The 17,661-nt window shown below is 33.2% G+C and overlaps 1 protein-coding gene across 1 annotated transcript in view; it reads left to right on the top strand.

Annotated features, from left to right (window-relative positions):
• Positions 1–907: 907 nt before the first annotated feature.
• Positions 908–17,661, top strand: part of LOC124366449 (acetylcholine receptor subunit alpha-like 1) — a 727,733-nt gene continuing 710,979 nt past the window's right edge. The window contains exon 1 of the mRNA XM_046823015.1: positions 908–1,113. Coding sequence (XP_046678971.1) covers positions 1,075–1,113 — 39 coding nt within the window. The 5' untranslated portion in view covers positions 908–1,074. The remainder of the gene's footprint in view (positions 1,114–17,661) is intronic.

Here is a 17,661-nt window from a genome sequence, read left to right as displayed (position 1 = left end):
ACAGAGATCTAAACGGAGTTGCACTATATTTTGTTTTTCAATCACCATAAGTACTAGAAAAATTAAATTAGACACCTAAGTGCCCCACGTTCTCAACGAAAATAAGTTGGAATACAATACATACATGACACCTACTTCTTTAGACCACACCATACACTCCACAACTTTCCACCCATATTCACAAAAAATTGCCGCAAAAAGTTCCATGATTCATCGTCTTTTAAACGTAACGTTGTCAGAAGAACTAAATTAGTGAAGTCAGTATAATAAAACATACTCACACATCGTATGAGTACAAAAATGATGTAGGGGAGAAAATTATTTTATGACATAAAAATAAAAATATCCACAAAGAAGACCACTGCATGGATGATAACCAAAACAAATCTTCTACTTTTGTTGAGCATAGCCAGACAATACAACATGGACTCAGAAAAACACTGAAAGATTCAGATAAACATTTGACATTTGAAACCAATAACAGACTACTTAACATTCTTAACATGTATGGGAACAGCTAAACAATTGTACCGGTGTCTACAATTAATATATAGTGGCTGTGACAGCATATATACACATGGGGCAAACAGGGAAAGGGTTGAAAACCGGATTAAAAGAACATCGTCCCAACTCTCGTTATACAAAAACAAATTGTCTTTTGCGCAGCATCTTACTAACACCAGTCACAATATCGGAACAATTAATGGCAAATTAGAAAGGTTTACACAAATAAAAGATAAACATTTCAAAGTATCAAACGGTAATATTTTAAACGAGGATCTACAGTTTAGTTGACAGTATTCTCGGAAGATACATTATCTTATCTTCAGTTGATAAACCAAGAGACAAGAACTGCAGTGTTCGACCTGTTTAGTGTCCGCTCGGTCTTGTGCGTGTGTACCGTACTCTCCGTGTGTTTTGTGTGTGTGTGTGTGTGTGTGTGTGTGTGTGTGTTGTACTGTCCGTGTGTCATGTGCGTGTGTTCTTATTTATTTTCTGTTGTTTGTATCTTGTGTTACTTTAAATTTGTGTTGAAAACGTTTAAACTACCTGATGAGAGAACGATTCTGAAACATGCAGTGGATCTACAATATTTTGGAATTGTTTGACAAGGTATAGTGCCATATTTTTGAAATAAAAATATTTTAGACACGTGTATTACGCACCTTCTTGCAAAATTAATGCATATAATAAATAGGTTTTAAATGAAATTACATTATAGTATTCGAGTGAAAAGAATGTGTATGTGCAGTTATTCAATCACTCTGCAAGTATTGTATTATATAGGTTTATAGGTTATATGAGTATATGGTAATAGCTCTATTCGGTTAGATGTTTAAATTTACTGAGAGTAAACGTGAAAATATTAAATCATTACTAAATGCATGTATTTGAGGAAGAATTAAATTTATACTTTTGCATTATCAGTTTCACAACTTCGAGAAAATATCAATAACAGATTCAACTTCATAAAATTACGGCGATGATATTGATGCGGTCGTTGTTGTGAAAACAATTGAGCACGCATATGAAATACTAATTTGTTACTCACTTCGAAGTATTTGTACTTGATTTTTCTAAAACAATACATTTTTAATCTCTATGGTGTCCAGCCAAAGGACAGTAAATGTATCAAAAGATGAAGTTAGATAAAGTAGTGAATCATAGTACAGAAAACTTTAAGTAATACGCACCCAGTCGAAGTATGCGATACAATGCTGGGGAGGAACTTTTAAATATATATTTTTTTTAATACGTGTTATTCAGAGTGATAAAAACAATTATTTTCAGAAACGTAAGCGTGAAACTTCTTTCCCCTATTTTGCCATTTAAGAATATTACCTTTGCAACATCTTTTTGTGTTTTAAGGCGCAAAGATTCTTCTATTTTAAGAAGTGGTAATACAGGCACAATAAATGCAATATATAGAACTAGTAATTTAGTACAAAACATTTTTACAGCGCCTAAAGTAAACAAATCGTTGTTTAGACATCCTTTTAATTATTTTGGGCCGAAATACTTAATCAACTGCCTTTTGAAGGGAAAGTGTAGCACAGTAAAATTGTTTATTATGAAGTTTAATAAATGTTTATTTTAAAATAATTATATCAGTTTCTTAAACAGTATACTTGTATACACTTGTATAATTACAAATTTTTTGTCGGTTTATTTATTGTTTTCTCGTCGTTATTATTTATTTTGTTAAACTCTAGACAGTTTGATTATTTAGTTATTACCTCATTGATGTATTCTTTTTTTGTATACGTGTTATATTAATTATATTTTTTTGCCATTAAACGTTCGTTTCCTTAATATAGTGACAAGAGAAAGATGTAATATCTTGAAGCATGAGTCGCAAATACATTAGTCAAATAAGGCAATTGTATTGATAAGATTAAGTAAAGTGATTAGCAGGCGGCACGGATTGAGCAGTCTATAAAGAAGTGTTTGGACTCTAGGTAATAAACATTTTTCTATTATTGTGCTGCCTCACTACTGGATGAAGTGGTAGTGTATATTCCTATAATGTAGATGGTTGTAAATAGGATTTTTGTGGAGGAATAAACTCATTATTTCATCTTTAATACTAATGAATAGATATTAGTATTAAAATCATTTTTAGTGGAATTTTATAGTACTTTGGTGTTTTGAAAGAGACGATCAAAGCTAATTGTTACTTAATATGATATTTCAAAAGGAAATGGAGAATGCTTGTGCTTTTTATGTTATATTTAGGTTTGCATAAAATACAATGCTGAAAAGTATATTTTTTGTTATAGGTAAGTTGGAGATTATATGTGGACTTTGTTTGGTGAGTTGTATAGGAGAAGTTAGAAGATTTAACACGAGTTAGCTATGCTACAATAAATAATCAGACCCTAGTTAGGAGTATGCAAACTCAACATTATAGCCAATGCTGTGTTGTAGGCTGCATACACTAATCTAACGGTACACTGGCATTGAAGCGCAATTATTCCATGACGGTTTCAGCGTGAATTACTTCGCGTGTTTGTATCACCATGTCATAGTCAGCATGTGATTACTGAAGTAATTGTGACCTGCTTATATCCTATTTGACGTAGCAATAGTGTTTTCTGTGCCCTTTTTCGTAGACATTACGATATTCACTCAATTTCCTTGGACTTTATGAGTTTTACAACAATTTTGAAACATATTCTGATTGTATTAGTTAATCGTGAAGATTAATCACTCACCGTCGAATTATTTCAGTTAGTTCCGAGGTCCCACGCTAGGGCTGCGCCACAAACTGTGACTTTAGCCGTTAAATATTTACTGTCTGAGTCTCTCACTCCACAGATGGCAGTCTGAACGCTCAGTTTTGACCTGCCTTAATTTAAATGGCACTGGATAGGCTATCTCGTGTAACCGATACAGGCAAAGCTTGACCGTGTTCAGTCATTAGAAGAAACTTTCAATACTACTGGAAATACGAGACATATCAAGTTTTATTAATCGTATTCGTTTATACATTACTATACAGCATAGTACTGTACATCATACTGAGTAATTAATTATCTTATTTCAATTGTACTAACGAACCTCCTGTTTGGTATTATATTATTTTGAATAATCATCTGGAACCTTGAAACACAACTCTTCTCTTAGGAGCAGATCATTATTTACTGTTTTACCATTTAAAAAGGCTGGGTAAAAGAAAAATACTTCGTCCCGGTATTGCAAGCTGAATAATAAGTTCTTAGATACTAGCAACTAACTACTTTATTCATAAAATAATAAGTATTTACATTATAATACGCTTTTAAACATTGCAGAACAAAAATAAAATCACCGAAAAATTATAAATAATACAACTAAATAATTTGAATATAGGGATTTAGCGTGGGTTTTAATATGGATAAATAGATCGCTGCTGGTTGGATTAATTCAATTATTTCCACCCGAACTAACTCGACGAGATGCCTTTGTCAGATTGAAGCCACCAACCGGCGGATACAAATTAATTAATTAGTACCAATCACTCAATCAGCCTTCCGAATTTAGGTTGTTCTGTAACACAGTGATTCAAAGAACATTTTAACTGGCAATAAAATATAACATGCAACATTTTTTACCTCTATTTTGTTACTATACATAACTGCATGCTGTTTTTTTTAAATTATAACCTATAACGATTACGACAATGGCTTCCATTATATTTATACAGTAAGTACAGTGTTAGAATATATTGAATAAATTTTAGGCATTTATGTTGTGTTTATTTGTTTTACTGCTATAATAATGAATCGTGAACTAAAACCCTTTTTGAAAATTGTTTTATTTCAGACACGTGTTTCGGTTTAAACCAGCATTAGTGTGAAAATTAACCTCTAAGATTTAGCAAACAATTAAATTTACACATGTGAACCATTTAAACAGATGTCAAATTAATATGAGAGTTGTAATTTTAATTAGTGTTCTGTGTTTAATATTTTTCAAAAGATAGGATTTGTCTTATTGCTTTACTGTATTGAACATAAAATTATAATAGTTGATATTGGTAATATTAGGGGGGACACTTCTGAAGCAAGAATGACTTAATTGGAGCGAATTTCTTGGAACGAATTTCAATCTTAAAATGTGTACAGTAATATACCACCCTGTATTTCCCGGACCGTAAGTTAAAGTAGTTAAAAAGTTCTTTTGTAACGGTTTGTTTTGAAGTTTTTTTTTAACGGATAATAATATTTTGGACATTTTCTATCGTTATGTGTTAGAAAATGTGTAACAAAACGCGTCTTGAATTGTGCTGGTAGCAATTGTATGACAAAATTATGGTAACAAAAAACAACTAGTGAAATAAAAACAGACGTATTTCATATCTATAACAATTTCAACAACACTTCACTTATTTAGGCCTAGAGAATTCAGCAAATCAGTCCTACTGATACCAACTTTATTTTACTGATAGCTATTTAGGCATCATAAATTTTACTCCAACATTAATAGCGGCATTTCTGGAAAAACCTGGTTTTATTTTTTCTCTTCAAAATGAATGTTGTAGGATTCAGGTTTTTATTCTTCCCTCGAAGCTATCTGCGAAATAAAGATTTATTAGTCAGGTCTTTAATGTAGGTTTCATTACTGAAATAATTGCTTCAGGAAGTTGTATAATGTGCCTTAACAGTCTTATTCACGAAATATAAATTACTGTTAAGAAAACATAACTCGTTATTCTAAAATATATTTATACCGTTTTAGGCTTTCGTAAAAACATAACCATGGTGTATTTATGTCGAGTAAATAGTAAAAAAATATAAACAATAAAAACGTTGTGCCATGTCCCTTAACATAAAAATAATGTTAGTTCAATATGAAATTGGAAGTAGATATTTTTACCGGTTCTTGAGAAAAAGGAATATTTTGTAAATTTAACATTGCCGATATAGAATTTTATGTTCGTACAGGTTGCGATGCTGTGAATTAATTTTGAAGATCGGCATAATCCGAGCAATAAACTTTGAATCAATACTTAACTATTTAACGTACTCTTACTATTATATTTTGTTTTATTATTATATATACTACAGTGAACTATAATCATTAATACTATAACCTGATTTGTTTTCTTTACAATGAATATAGAATATTTTCATTCAATTTAATTATTGTTAGATAATTTTAATACACATGGTTAAAATATAAAAAGGTAATAATTGCAATATTTTGGGGTTCTGGTATATTATTGAAATTGGGAATTTAATTTATTTTATAAACATATTATTAAATTGATGTTTAAATAATGATCTGCCAGCTAGTAGGTTTTTCAGGAAGATCTTTACACAGGGGGTTATTGATCGTGTAGGATTTTAATTATGTAATAAGTTTATTAAAGTTTTAAAAATTGAAAATGTTGAGAATGATGATAAATGTTAAATGTATTATTAAAAAGTATCTCTTAAAATTTTGGATGAGCACTGTATCCTGGACTAATTCCAATAGAATAAGTTGAAATTCTATGGATGTGGTTCTGTTAAGAATAAGTAGTGAAGGTTCGGTCCTACAAAAAAAAAAAGAATGTTCTTCGGCACAGAGATTTTATCAAAAGGGCTTTAAAGTGGGGAATGCCAACTCTGTGGCTCTGTGTAGCCTAATAAAAGTTGGACTGTGGGTATACAACCACTGGTTTTAAGGGGAATAGAAAACAAGTTGTGTCAGTCCCCAAATTTGAGTCAGTTCACTAGCCTAGTAAAATTGAGAATGATGAGGTGGCAGGAACACAACTGTTAGTTTTCAATTATACACCCTTCTTGCTTATAGTCTTCTTGTATTCTTTAAATAAATCATTAAGACGGTTTGAAGATAATTTTGATAGCAAAATATTGAAAAGAATTATTAAATTTTTTAAACACCTGTCATAATTGTGGACATAATTAAGATTGTGGAATTTAACCGTTATTAAATTTTAAATTGAACTGATTAAAATTATACATTCGGTGACGAGGTGGATGAAAATAATATTAATAATTCATAACAAAAATTCATAAAATAATCTTAATATTAACAAGAAATTATTAAAAAATAGTCTATAATATTATATTACTTAGTGATTTGTATCATATTTATAATGAATGAAAGATGAATTATTTATGAAATGTACAGTACATACCTTTATTCGTGTCTCATACAGAGCGTGCTGGATCTCGGCTTTTACTCTAATAGGGTGGTTAATACTCGATTAGAGGATACGCGAGTAATACGGAAATAGATAAACGAAAAGATTATGTGTATACATATACAAAGTAAGCAGCTGATTGCGGAAGTAAAGAATAAATTTAAGTACTCTTCAGTCATAAATATTCAAAGGTCAAAACAGTACAACCATAGTGAATTACTTAAAGTCATGCTGTTAAGAAATTAAATTAAAATTATGTGATAAAGTTCGATGCCATTGATAGAGTTACTCTATAGATCGTTGACTGCTGTTAGATCTGAGGTGAGCTGTGACTGTTTCTGTCATTAATGATTTACTCGGCTGGTCTTGTTGAAACTAGTCCCACCTTGATTAGAAGGCGGTTAAGTAATTCGAAACGTCAATAAGAGCAGACAGGAGTCTTACTACCTTGCAGAGTTTCTCTATAGATCGATGACTGCTGTTAGATCTGAGGTGAGCTGTGACTGTTTCTGTCATTAATGATTTACTCGGCTGGTCTTGTTGGAACTAGTCCCACCTTGATTAGAAGGCGGTTAAGTAATTCGAAACGTCAATGAGAGCAGACAGGAGTCTTACTACCTTGCAGAGTTTCTCTATAGATCGATGACTGCTGTTAGATCTGAGGTGAGCTGTGACTGTTTCTGTCATTAATGATTTACTCGGCTGGTCTTGTTGGAACTAGTCCCACCTTGATTAGAAGGCGGTTAAGTAATTCCAAACGTCAATAAGAGCGGACAGGAGTCTTACTACCTTGCAGAGTTTCTCTATAGATCGATGACTGCTGTTAGATCTGAGGTGAGCTGTGACTGTTTCTGTCATTAATGATTTACTCGGCTGGTCTTGTTGGAACTAGTCCCACCTTGATTAGAAGGCGGTTAAGTAATTCGAAACGTCAATTAGAGCAGACAGGAGTCTTACTACCTTGCAGAGTTTCTCTATAGATCGATGACTGCTGTTAGATCTGAGGTGAGCTGTGACTGTTTCTGTCATTAATGATTTACTCGGCTGGTCTTGTAGAAACTAGTCCCACCTTGATTAGAAGGCGGTTAAGTAATTCGAAACGTCAATAAGCGCAGACAGGAGTCTAACTACCTTGCAGAGTTACTGAGCCAACCCACACCTTAAGATTACTGAGTCCTTGACGTATTCCTACCGTGAAAATTGTTACGTAACTTCGTTTGTTGGTGGACCTTATAGTTTAGTTAATGTATTTATGTTCTGCTTTATGTAACCTTCGCTTAATAAACACTAGTAACGGCGTAGATGAGTTCAACTATAGTCATTGTTACAGATGACTCGTTTCTTTGGTCATGCATTTTCGAGGACACTCAAATAATTCTTATTAGGCACTATTACTGGAGTGATACAATGATCTGAATTATCTGAGGCTGTTGATTTAAAGAGGCACGAGGCCAGTAACATGTATACCAGGAGGGTTATGTACTCAGGATGGTTACGTATACAGGAGGGTTGTGTACTCAGGAGGGTCGTGTACTCAGGAGGGTTAGTTATACAGGAGGGTTCACTTCTTGCTGGCTGATTCCTCCCAGACAAACACCAATGCGAAACTAGTGTCTGAGTGTCCGCATAGATTTCCAAGAGCGGCACATCACTAACCGCAAATGTCCAAAATTTCGGTAAAAGTGTTAATCAAGATATCTAGTCTACTGTGAGGAATTGTTTAGTGGGTCGTGCTCCCTTTTTGTTAACGGTTGTTGAGGGCTAAAAACTAAGGGGTACCTTTTCCTATCTGCTTTAGCAGGATGAGAATAAACAGAGCTTACATGTCTCCGGATCACGTGACTGAGATATAGAGCCCGCTATATCTGTTCATGTGATGCCAACAGAAGGCAGCATTAATTACCAATATTACTTACCCTGGAAATCTTATCACTCTTAAAGCAAGCGTAAAGTTCCTTTCAGGATTAAGTGCAGTCACTAAGTTTCTGTATCTTCTTGTCCAAAGTGGTAATGGTGTATATACCATATCACTGAACCAGCCCTAAAACTGTTGAGGCCAAACATTATGGCAACAGAGTCAGACATTTCTAAGATCGCTTTTTGTGACAATCGTTTCATCTACTCATTTTGACTAAGAGCTCCTTAACCTCTATAGATGTGTTAGCTTAAATCATTAATAACTCCTTAACACTACATTCGGCCAGACAAATATCCTGAACCGCAAACAAGTACACTATTGAACTCTCAGTTACGTACATTTATACACTAATTATAATAGTGTATGAAAATATGGCCAAATTTCATGGTTTGACATGCACCATAACATATAGTACATTCTTACATATAGATTAAATTTTTCCTGAGATATCTTGCCAGGTGATACAACACCATTTTTGTTATTTCAGTTATATTTCACAGCAAACATCAGTTCTGGAACTACAAAGAAAGAATAACCTGTAATTAAATATTGTCACCGACTTTTAACATCGAATTTCCACTTTACTATCATTTCTTTCTACTCTATCATAAACATTTCACTCATTAAAATCCTATATGATTGATTCAGTTTCTATACGCATTTACTGTTTTACAATTTTCACGTTGCCATCTTGGTTACCCAACATAATATCAATTTAAAAGTAAAGATATTCGCAAACGCTCAGCAAATTCACATGGAGTGACATGCACCATCGTCTCTTGAATATTCGTAAAACTGAATTCGTAGGTCAGTTCACGTTCAAGATATGCCGAGGGACAAACGAAAATGAAATTTCTCTAGACTCTCGAGTGATAGGTTTCCATAGCTACCATGAGTTTCCGTCATACATGGTAGGGGCTTAACTGTCTATCTGTATATTCCACCATCCTTGGTTTGATGCTGGATTACAAGACCTTTAATAGTCATAATTTTAATACGTAAACTTGATCTCGTCGACAGTCTGGGGATAATTTTAAATATAATGAAAATAAAATAACCCAGTTTCTTGACTTAATATCTGCGCCCTAATTCTGTGAAGCATTTCGGAACGGGAATATTTTCAGTTCGTTTCAGTTTAAATCAGCTGACTTCCCAACAGGTTAGCACTCGATTCAGAGAGTGACATCTAGATTAGAAGGGTTGTGCCTCATGAACAAGACAGAACAATTAGCACTGACGAAGAATGGTACAAGATTGGTAGGGAAACGTGACTAGAGATTTTTTACTTTGTAGTATGAATCTTTGAACAGCTACCATGTTATAGAGATCGCCAGTCATTGAGTAAGGTGTTACGGTTGTGTAACTTGTGATCAATGACGCAGTTTTTACGATTTAATTTGTGATACTGAAAGAAGTATTTGTAAATCATAGATAAAACTGTTAAGTAATAACTATTTAATAAAAATTTGCATTTATTTCAACGTAGAACTTTTTATAAACAATTTGTTGCAATTTGGTTAGGCTTGATTCCATTGATCGTACAAGGAAATGTGTATGTAAGCCAAAATACTTGACTTTTCTTCTTGGTTTGTATATGGAAATAACAAAAATTAATACAGTTTTTATGTATATATCGATATAATTATTCATATAAATTATAGTATTTTTAATAGTATAATGGTGGATTTAAAACTAAATAAAATAATTAAACTCAAATCTCATTACCTTCGAAATAATAATATTGCAAGTCGCCTTTATTAAGATTTATTAGCAGAAAATTAATATCGGAGATCAGTAATTACAGCAGTGCCCACTAGAGCGTGCTGAGTACCGGAACTGCAATATCAGCCTGATTGTGTCAAACTGTCTGGAGTTAACTATATTACTCTCTTCACTGGCTTGTCGTCACTCATTACTGCCCGTGTAACAATCATTTTAACTCGTGCTATACGTTTCAACTGTATCTGAGTTACTATATTACTCTTTTCACCGGCTTGTCACTCATTACTGCCCGTGTAACAATCATTTTAACTCGTGCTATACGTTTCAACTGTATCTGAGTTACTATATTACTCTCTTCACTGGCTTGTCGTCACTCATTACTGCCCGTGTAACAATCATTTTAACTCGTGCTATACGTTTCAACTGTATCTGAGTTACTATATTACTCTTTTCACCGGCTTGTCACTCATTACTGCCCGTGTAACAATCATTTTAACTCGTGCTATACGTTTCAACTGTATCTGAGTTAACTATATTACTCTTTTCACCGGCTTGTCACTCATTACTGCCCGTGTAACAATCATTTTAACTCGTGCTATACGTTTCAACTGTATCTGAGTTAACTATATTACTCTCTTCACTGGCTTGTCGTCACTCATTACTGCCCGTGTAACAATCATTTTAACTCGTGCTATACGTTTCAACTGTATCTGAGTTACTATATTACTCTTTTCACCGGCTTGTCACTCATTACTGCCCGTGTTACAATCATTTTAACTCGTGCTATACGTTTCAACTGTATCTGAGTTAACTATATTACTCTCTTCACTGGCTTGTCGTCACTCATTACTGCCCGTGTAACAATCATTTTAACTCGTGCTATAAGTTTCAACTGTATCTGAGTTACTATATTACTCTTTTCACCGGCTTGTCACTCATTACTGCCCGTGTAACAATCATTTTAACTCGTGCTGATTGTGTCAAACTGTCTGGAGCTAACTATATTACTCTCTTCACTGGCTTGTCCTCACTCATTACTGCCCGTGTAACAATCGTTTTAACTCGTGCTATACGTTTCAACTGTATCTGAGTTAACTATATTACTCTCTTCACTGGCTTGTCGTCACTCATTACTGCCCGTGTTACAATCATTTTAACTCGTGCTATACGTTTCAACTGTATCTGAGTTAACTATATTACTCTCTTCACTGGCTTGTCGTCACTCATTACTGCCCGTGTAACAATCATTTTAACTCGTGCTATAAGTTTCAACTGTATCTGAGTTACTATATTACTCTTTTCACCGGCTTGTCACTCATTACTGCCCGTGTAACAATCATTTTAACTCGTGCTGATTGTGTCAAACTGTCTGGAGCTAACTATATTACTCTCTTCACTGGCTTGTCCTCACTCATTACTGCCCGTGTAACAATCGTTTTAACTCGTGCTATAAGTTTCAACTGTATCTGAGTTACTATATTACTCTTTTCACCGGCTTGTCACTCATTACTGCCCGTGTAACAATCATTTTAACTCGTGCTGATTGTGTCAAACTGTCTGGAGCTAACTATATTACTCTCTTCACTGGCTTGTCCTCACTCATTACTGCCCGTGTAACAATCGTTTTAACTCGTGATGTACGTTTCAACTGTATCTGACAAGCATCATTAGTTCATTGCTAACTTAAGCTTACGTTTCTGATACAACCTGTGACAGTCAAATATCAGTATTTATTATCGTTATCCATGCGAAAATAATCACATCACATAATGGTACACTATGGATTTTGCTTCAGTTCACATTCCGCTTTGTGCAGCATCTAAAACCTGACACTGTGTCAGACTTGACTCCTGGACTCTATATTCACATCCGTCTGAAAAAAATTCGGTAACGAAGCTGAAAAATTACTTAGTACATAAAAGACAACTAGACTATAAAATATAGTGAAATTTAGGTGAAAAAGTATCATTGTCTCATCAAGGGCGTAGTTGAGTGCTCTACGATGATGTAGGAACGATATCAAAGCATGGCGGTGCAACTGAGTTTTCTGCACATAACAGAGCTATGCTATGGTGGGAAGGATTGGTAGATTAAATAAAAATTTCCAACCTTAGCTCTATTATGGGTAATAAATACGTAGCTCTTACGGAGCTTTTCCTTTTCGTTAGGAACTATACAACCCGTTCCTAGAGAAAGTGGAACTGGTACAAAACATATATTAAATTTCGTGCTGTTCATAGTACATGCAACAAAGATTTGTTGCAATAATGTATATTTAATGTATTTACTGGTCGTTTTAGTCAGTTAAAGGTATACTAATTTTGTCATAAAGAAATAGACAGTATTAGGTGAATTTAGGTAAAATTAATATTTATTTACATGATACTTTTACTTCGGAGACTAAAGTCTTGCTCCAAGATAAATGTGAATAGCTCGCTTTTTAATATTTGTTCAGATTTTACGTTACGAATATTAGTTATATATCACTTAATTTTTGACTAAGTAATATACATATAGGTCACAGACGTTTTTAATAGGAATATTTTCTCACTTTCTGTATTTTTTAGCTTGTTATATTTATTGCAATGCTCATTCTCACTCTATCAGGACTTGATCTTAAATCTTTGCAAACTTTGTAAACGTTTTGTCATCTACAGATCTAAATTCAATATTCCTTTTACGTGAGATATAATTTCTTGTGTATAAGAAACAAGTATGGTTATTTATACACAATCAATGTGATACAGTGTTTATATTATACAAAGAAATCTCGTATCTTGTTATTCAACAGTTACAGTAAGACGAACAGAGTATACACCAACTGATGACGCTGAACGTATTCAGCACCGAGCTGCCTCAGCAAACTATACCTAATGGGCTGACGTAGACTCGCTGATGGGGTACTCTCCTGTCGTCAATATTTTAGATCCTTAGTCGAGTTTGAATGTCGGTGTTAAGGTTATGCGGACCACTAGGTAACTTCTGTTAGTCTAGTAAGGTACAATTAGGGTACTTTACAACTTAAGTGCCTGTACTACTACTACTACTACATACTACTAACTTATTACTATTAAAGGCTGTAATACTTTTAGCTTTTTTGAATGAAAAGCACAATATTATTGCATGTTACACTAAATAGGTATAAAATGTAAATTTTTTCATATACACACCACTGGTTAAATAAAATTGTAGTTTTGCCTCGATTTAAATCTCAATGCAGTTCATATCTCAATGAATACGGATGAACGGATTTATATTTTCAAAAGATACAATACAGATTACTGATTACTGCTGTGTTATTATGTTATTGTTAATTTATGGAAGTGATTCATTACGTTTACTGTCATAAAACCTCAATTTTACAGATTAGTAAGGAAAGTAAGGTCTATTCTGTGAAACCAAAATAAAACTCGTTTTAAAAACAGTCATCGTCATTATCATGATCTTCCAAGTTGTCAGACGTTAAAGATTGTTATTATTCATATCTTATGATAATAGTCCGTATGAATCGATGGAGAAATGTCTTCTAAGAATGAAATCGAATGTCAGCTAATTACGTTTTAGCGGAGGTTGTTGTTGGAGGTTTATTTATTCCAATGATGCTCTTTTAAAAATAAAAGTGCAAGTTAGATAGTAGACAGTAAGCACGAAAAAATACAAAGTAACAAGTACAAAAATGTACGATAAAAAACTGCAATAACAGTAACAAATATAGCTGTAAGAAATCCTATAGAATCGCAAGAAAAGATAAACAAAAACAAGAGCAACAGAAAAATTTACCTATCAGAGTATACAGCTTAACAACATAATTGCAATACACGACATAATTGTATATACAGATTACAACTGATTAAAAAACAGCATAACACTCCTCATGAAAGTGGAGTCCAAACAGACCCATGGAAAAGTCAACACTCCCCACCGTCTTGCCACCAAGCCTCTGAATCCTCGCCACTCATCAGTTGTATGTATAGGGTGTAGGGAGGAATCTCTGATTTAAGATTAGGTAATATTTATAAATACAACTAGCAGTCACCCTTGGATTTGCACGCTATTCGTGTAGTAAAACCACGACCATGGGCGTATTGTTTTAGATGACATTCTGTACACTCTTGAGATAATCAATAGTAATTGGAGATATTGTAATTTTTTAATTAGTTTATGTATTAATTTTTAATAACTGAAGAAGTGTTTTGGCGAGAGAGCTTAACATATGTTTAGAAGTATCGTAAAATAACTGATTTTCTCTCCAACAATCCACTATACTTTTATGAATAGCTCCAGTCGTTTTAGTAACAATTGAATCGGTATAGGCCAGAGTAGAACTTAGCCGTGCTGATAACGCACTTACCATGTTATAAGTAATGGGGTTCTATGTAACTTCTAATCGGAAGTAAGCATATTCTAAGCACATATTACGTCAGTGTCCGTGGTTAACTGCTAGTAAAGATTTTACCTTGTCTCTCGGACAAAAAGGCTTTTGTCAAAAGACAACTAAGTTGGGTGTTATAATACTCATTCCATTTATAGTATAAATAAATTAGTATGTTATATCTGAATTACATTACTGACTGCATACCTAATATTTTTTTTAATGTTCAGTTAAAAATATATTTTACAAAAAATTTTTTTTTTTTACCTGGATTTTCTATTACTCTGTGCTCAATATCGGTTGTAAAAGTGTAAAAATAAAGTGCTATTACTATCGAGCTTAATGTACGGTTTCAAAACAAATGTAAACAAATAGAAAATAGTGGTTAATTAAGTAATTAATCATAAGTTTCTGCTGTCATAAAACATTGTTTACATACAACAGTTGATTGTATTTTACAGGATCTTTGAATTAACCAGTGTTTGCTGTGACTAATATCAAATGGAATTTGTCGCAACTTTAGAGAGTTATGGGGACACGGAGAGTTTTACAAATAGTCGTAAGCCGTATGTAAAACCGAGACCATAGGAATTTATATGTAAAATTTTAGAACAATAGCTCTAGTGGTTTTTACGTGATTGATTAAAACACGCGGACACACAGACAAGAACCATTAGATTTTTATATAATAGTATGAATTTTACAATACAATCATGCTACGATATACAGTCTTATTTCCTTACAAATATCAATCAGCTGATCTGTCCACATTGAAGATTAGTTTTAGATTTGTTACTACCGATACATGTGTTACTTACAAGGGCTACTTACATAATACTGTGTGTAGATATATTATTTAATCAATATCAGTTTAAATATGTCCAGAGTTATAAACTAACTCATCTGAAAGGAATATATAATCAATGTGCAGAATACGATTCACTTGTCACTACGTGTTTAGCAAACCACTGTATTGAGAATAAAAATTAATATTTTTTAAAGCAAAAAGTAAACCGATAATTTTGAAATATAATAATATTATACATTACTATTTCAAAACATATTTTAATATCAGTTTGCTGACAACACTTTTACCCGTATTAATTGTTGTTTCTTGTTAATTTGCTACACTGTAAAATTATTATCAGTAAATAATTTACACTTGGACATTGATACTTGTCAAATATACATATTTAGATTCCAATATGTACCAAGAGCAGAAAATAATCGAATATTTTCGTTAAAATGTGAGTAAAAAACAATTTGGTTATTAAAATGAGCACGTCCCTTGATAAATATGCATTCGTTGGACCCCACGTCCATTTGGATAATTTCCCTCCAGCCCGGTCGCCTCCTCAATAAACCCTCTTAGACCAATCTCAACTACTGAATACGTAATTCCTTGATCATTCTGCTTTGGCGTTTTCGTTAAATAAATTCATAAATATGCGTATTAACATAAAACGTAAATTATTTACCTTAAGTATTGGTACTATGAATTTTCAGTTTAAAGTGAATTCTCAGTAAGTAAGTATTAAAGTTACAGTATTGTATAAACAAAATCCCTGTGTTTATCAAAGATACCTTGTCAGCCCTTCCCATGACATATTTTATTTTCTTAAAAAGCTATAGTCGTAAAATAGGATGCCTAACAGTTGCAAAATCCAGTGAATGGGTTCACCAAAGAACGTACTTCATTGATCAAATTTCCAAAAACAGTGATTATAGCCTATTAAGCAATGGAGAAGGATCATCTAATATAATGAACTTATTATGGCTGAGATATGGCTAACGAGCTATTTATGCTAGTTTAGTGCCTTCTCCAATAAATCGAAGTTGTAGAAACAAATAGTACCTATATAGCAAGGAAAATGCTGAAGTAAAAACATAATCTCTTAAACACTAACAAGTTATAAGGGACTTTGTTAAAGTAAGGAGGCATGTCTATTAGAAACGTTACCAACATAATATCTACCAAGCTGGTTAAGGTAAAACCGTGCACTTATTACGATTTTTTTACATTTGATACTTATATTCTATATTCTTTGTATGTACCTTATTACGTATGTTCGATATATACATGTTTGGCAAACATTCACACAGAAAAATTCAAACAAAGCAATACCTGTCACGTTCCTACTTTTCACGTGTGCTTCAACACAATTTCCCTTTATATAGTGAGAAGTTGTGCAAAATAGAAGTTGTATTATTTAGTCTTACGTGTTTATTACTCCAGCAATATGCGTCACTTACAAAACAGTTATTTTGATTTAGAATGTCTCAATTATATTCATTGTTTGCACCGTTTTTGTTTACACATCAAGTGTTTTTTAGGGATGGTAGTAACATTTTTCTTAGTGCTTTTACAATGCCTAGAATAAAAAAGTGTTTGGAGAAACAAGTACAAAGGGTATATGTTTCATCTATTTACCAAAATCAACTGATACAAGCAGCTATAGATTTAGATAGACAGGTAAAGATTGATATGCTGATTGCTTAAGTAAATACTAATGCTGTAGTATCAAAAAGTAAGCTTCTGATAGACATGATGAAACCTTTACCAAAACCATGACGGTTCAAGTGGGGACATGTAAGTAGCCACAGCAAAATAAGTTTTTGATCAGTGACACACTCGAGATGTAGGTGATGGTGATAGCAGTGTTTTTCAGTCGGTTGTAGAATTCAAACGGTATTGGTACAGTTTATACATAAGTACATTAGAGTTTTTTGGACATATCCAGAAAATAATGGGAAAAAGATTACATAGACTAAAGACAAAAATGATATGTTAAAAACTATCGGATGCAAAACCTCCCGGCGAAAAGGAAATGACAGATCAGGTGTACGAGCTTATTATGGTAAGGCCATATGAGGTAACACCGATGTGCAAATAACATGAGATCAGCAGTTTGGGCCACTTAAGCTTACACTTTATCCTATGAAAACTGACCCCAACACGAATTATGTCTAAAGCTTAAACAAACCTGGTGCAAATAACTAAAGTCTCCATTCAAA

Source organism: Homalodisca vitripennis, chromosome 7, assembly GCF_021130785.1.
Source record: "Homalodisca vitripennis isolate AUS2020 chromosome 7, UT_GWSS_2.1, whole genome shotgun sequence".
Lineage (NCBI taxonomy): Eukaryota > Metazoa > Arthropoda > Insecta > Hemiptera > Cicadellidae > Homalodisca > Homalodisca vitripennis.
This window is presented reverse-complemented; position numbering and strand designations above follow the sequence as displayed.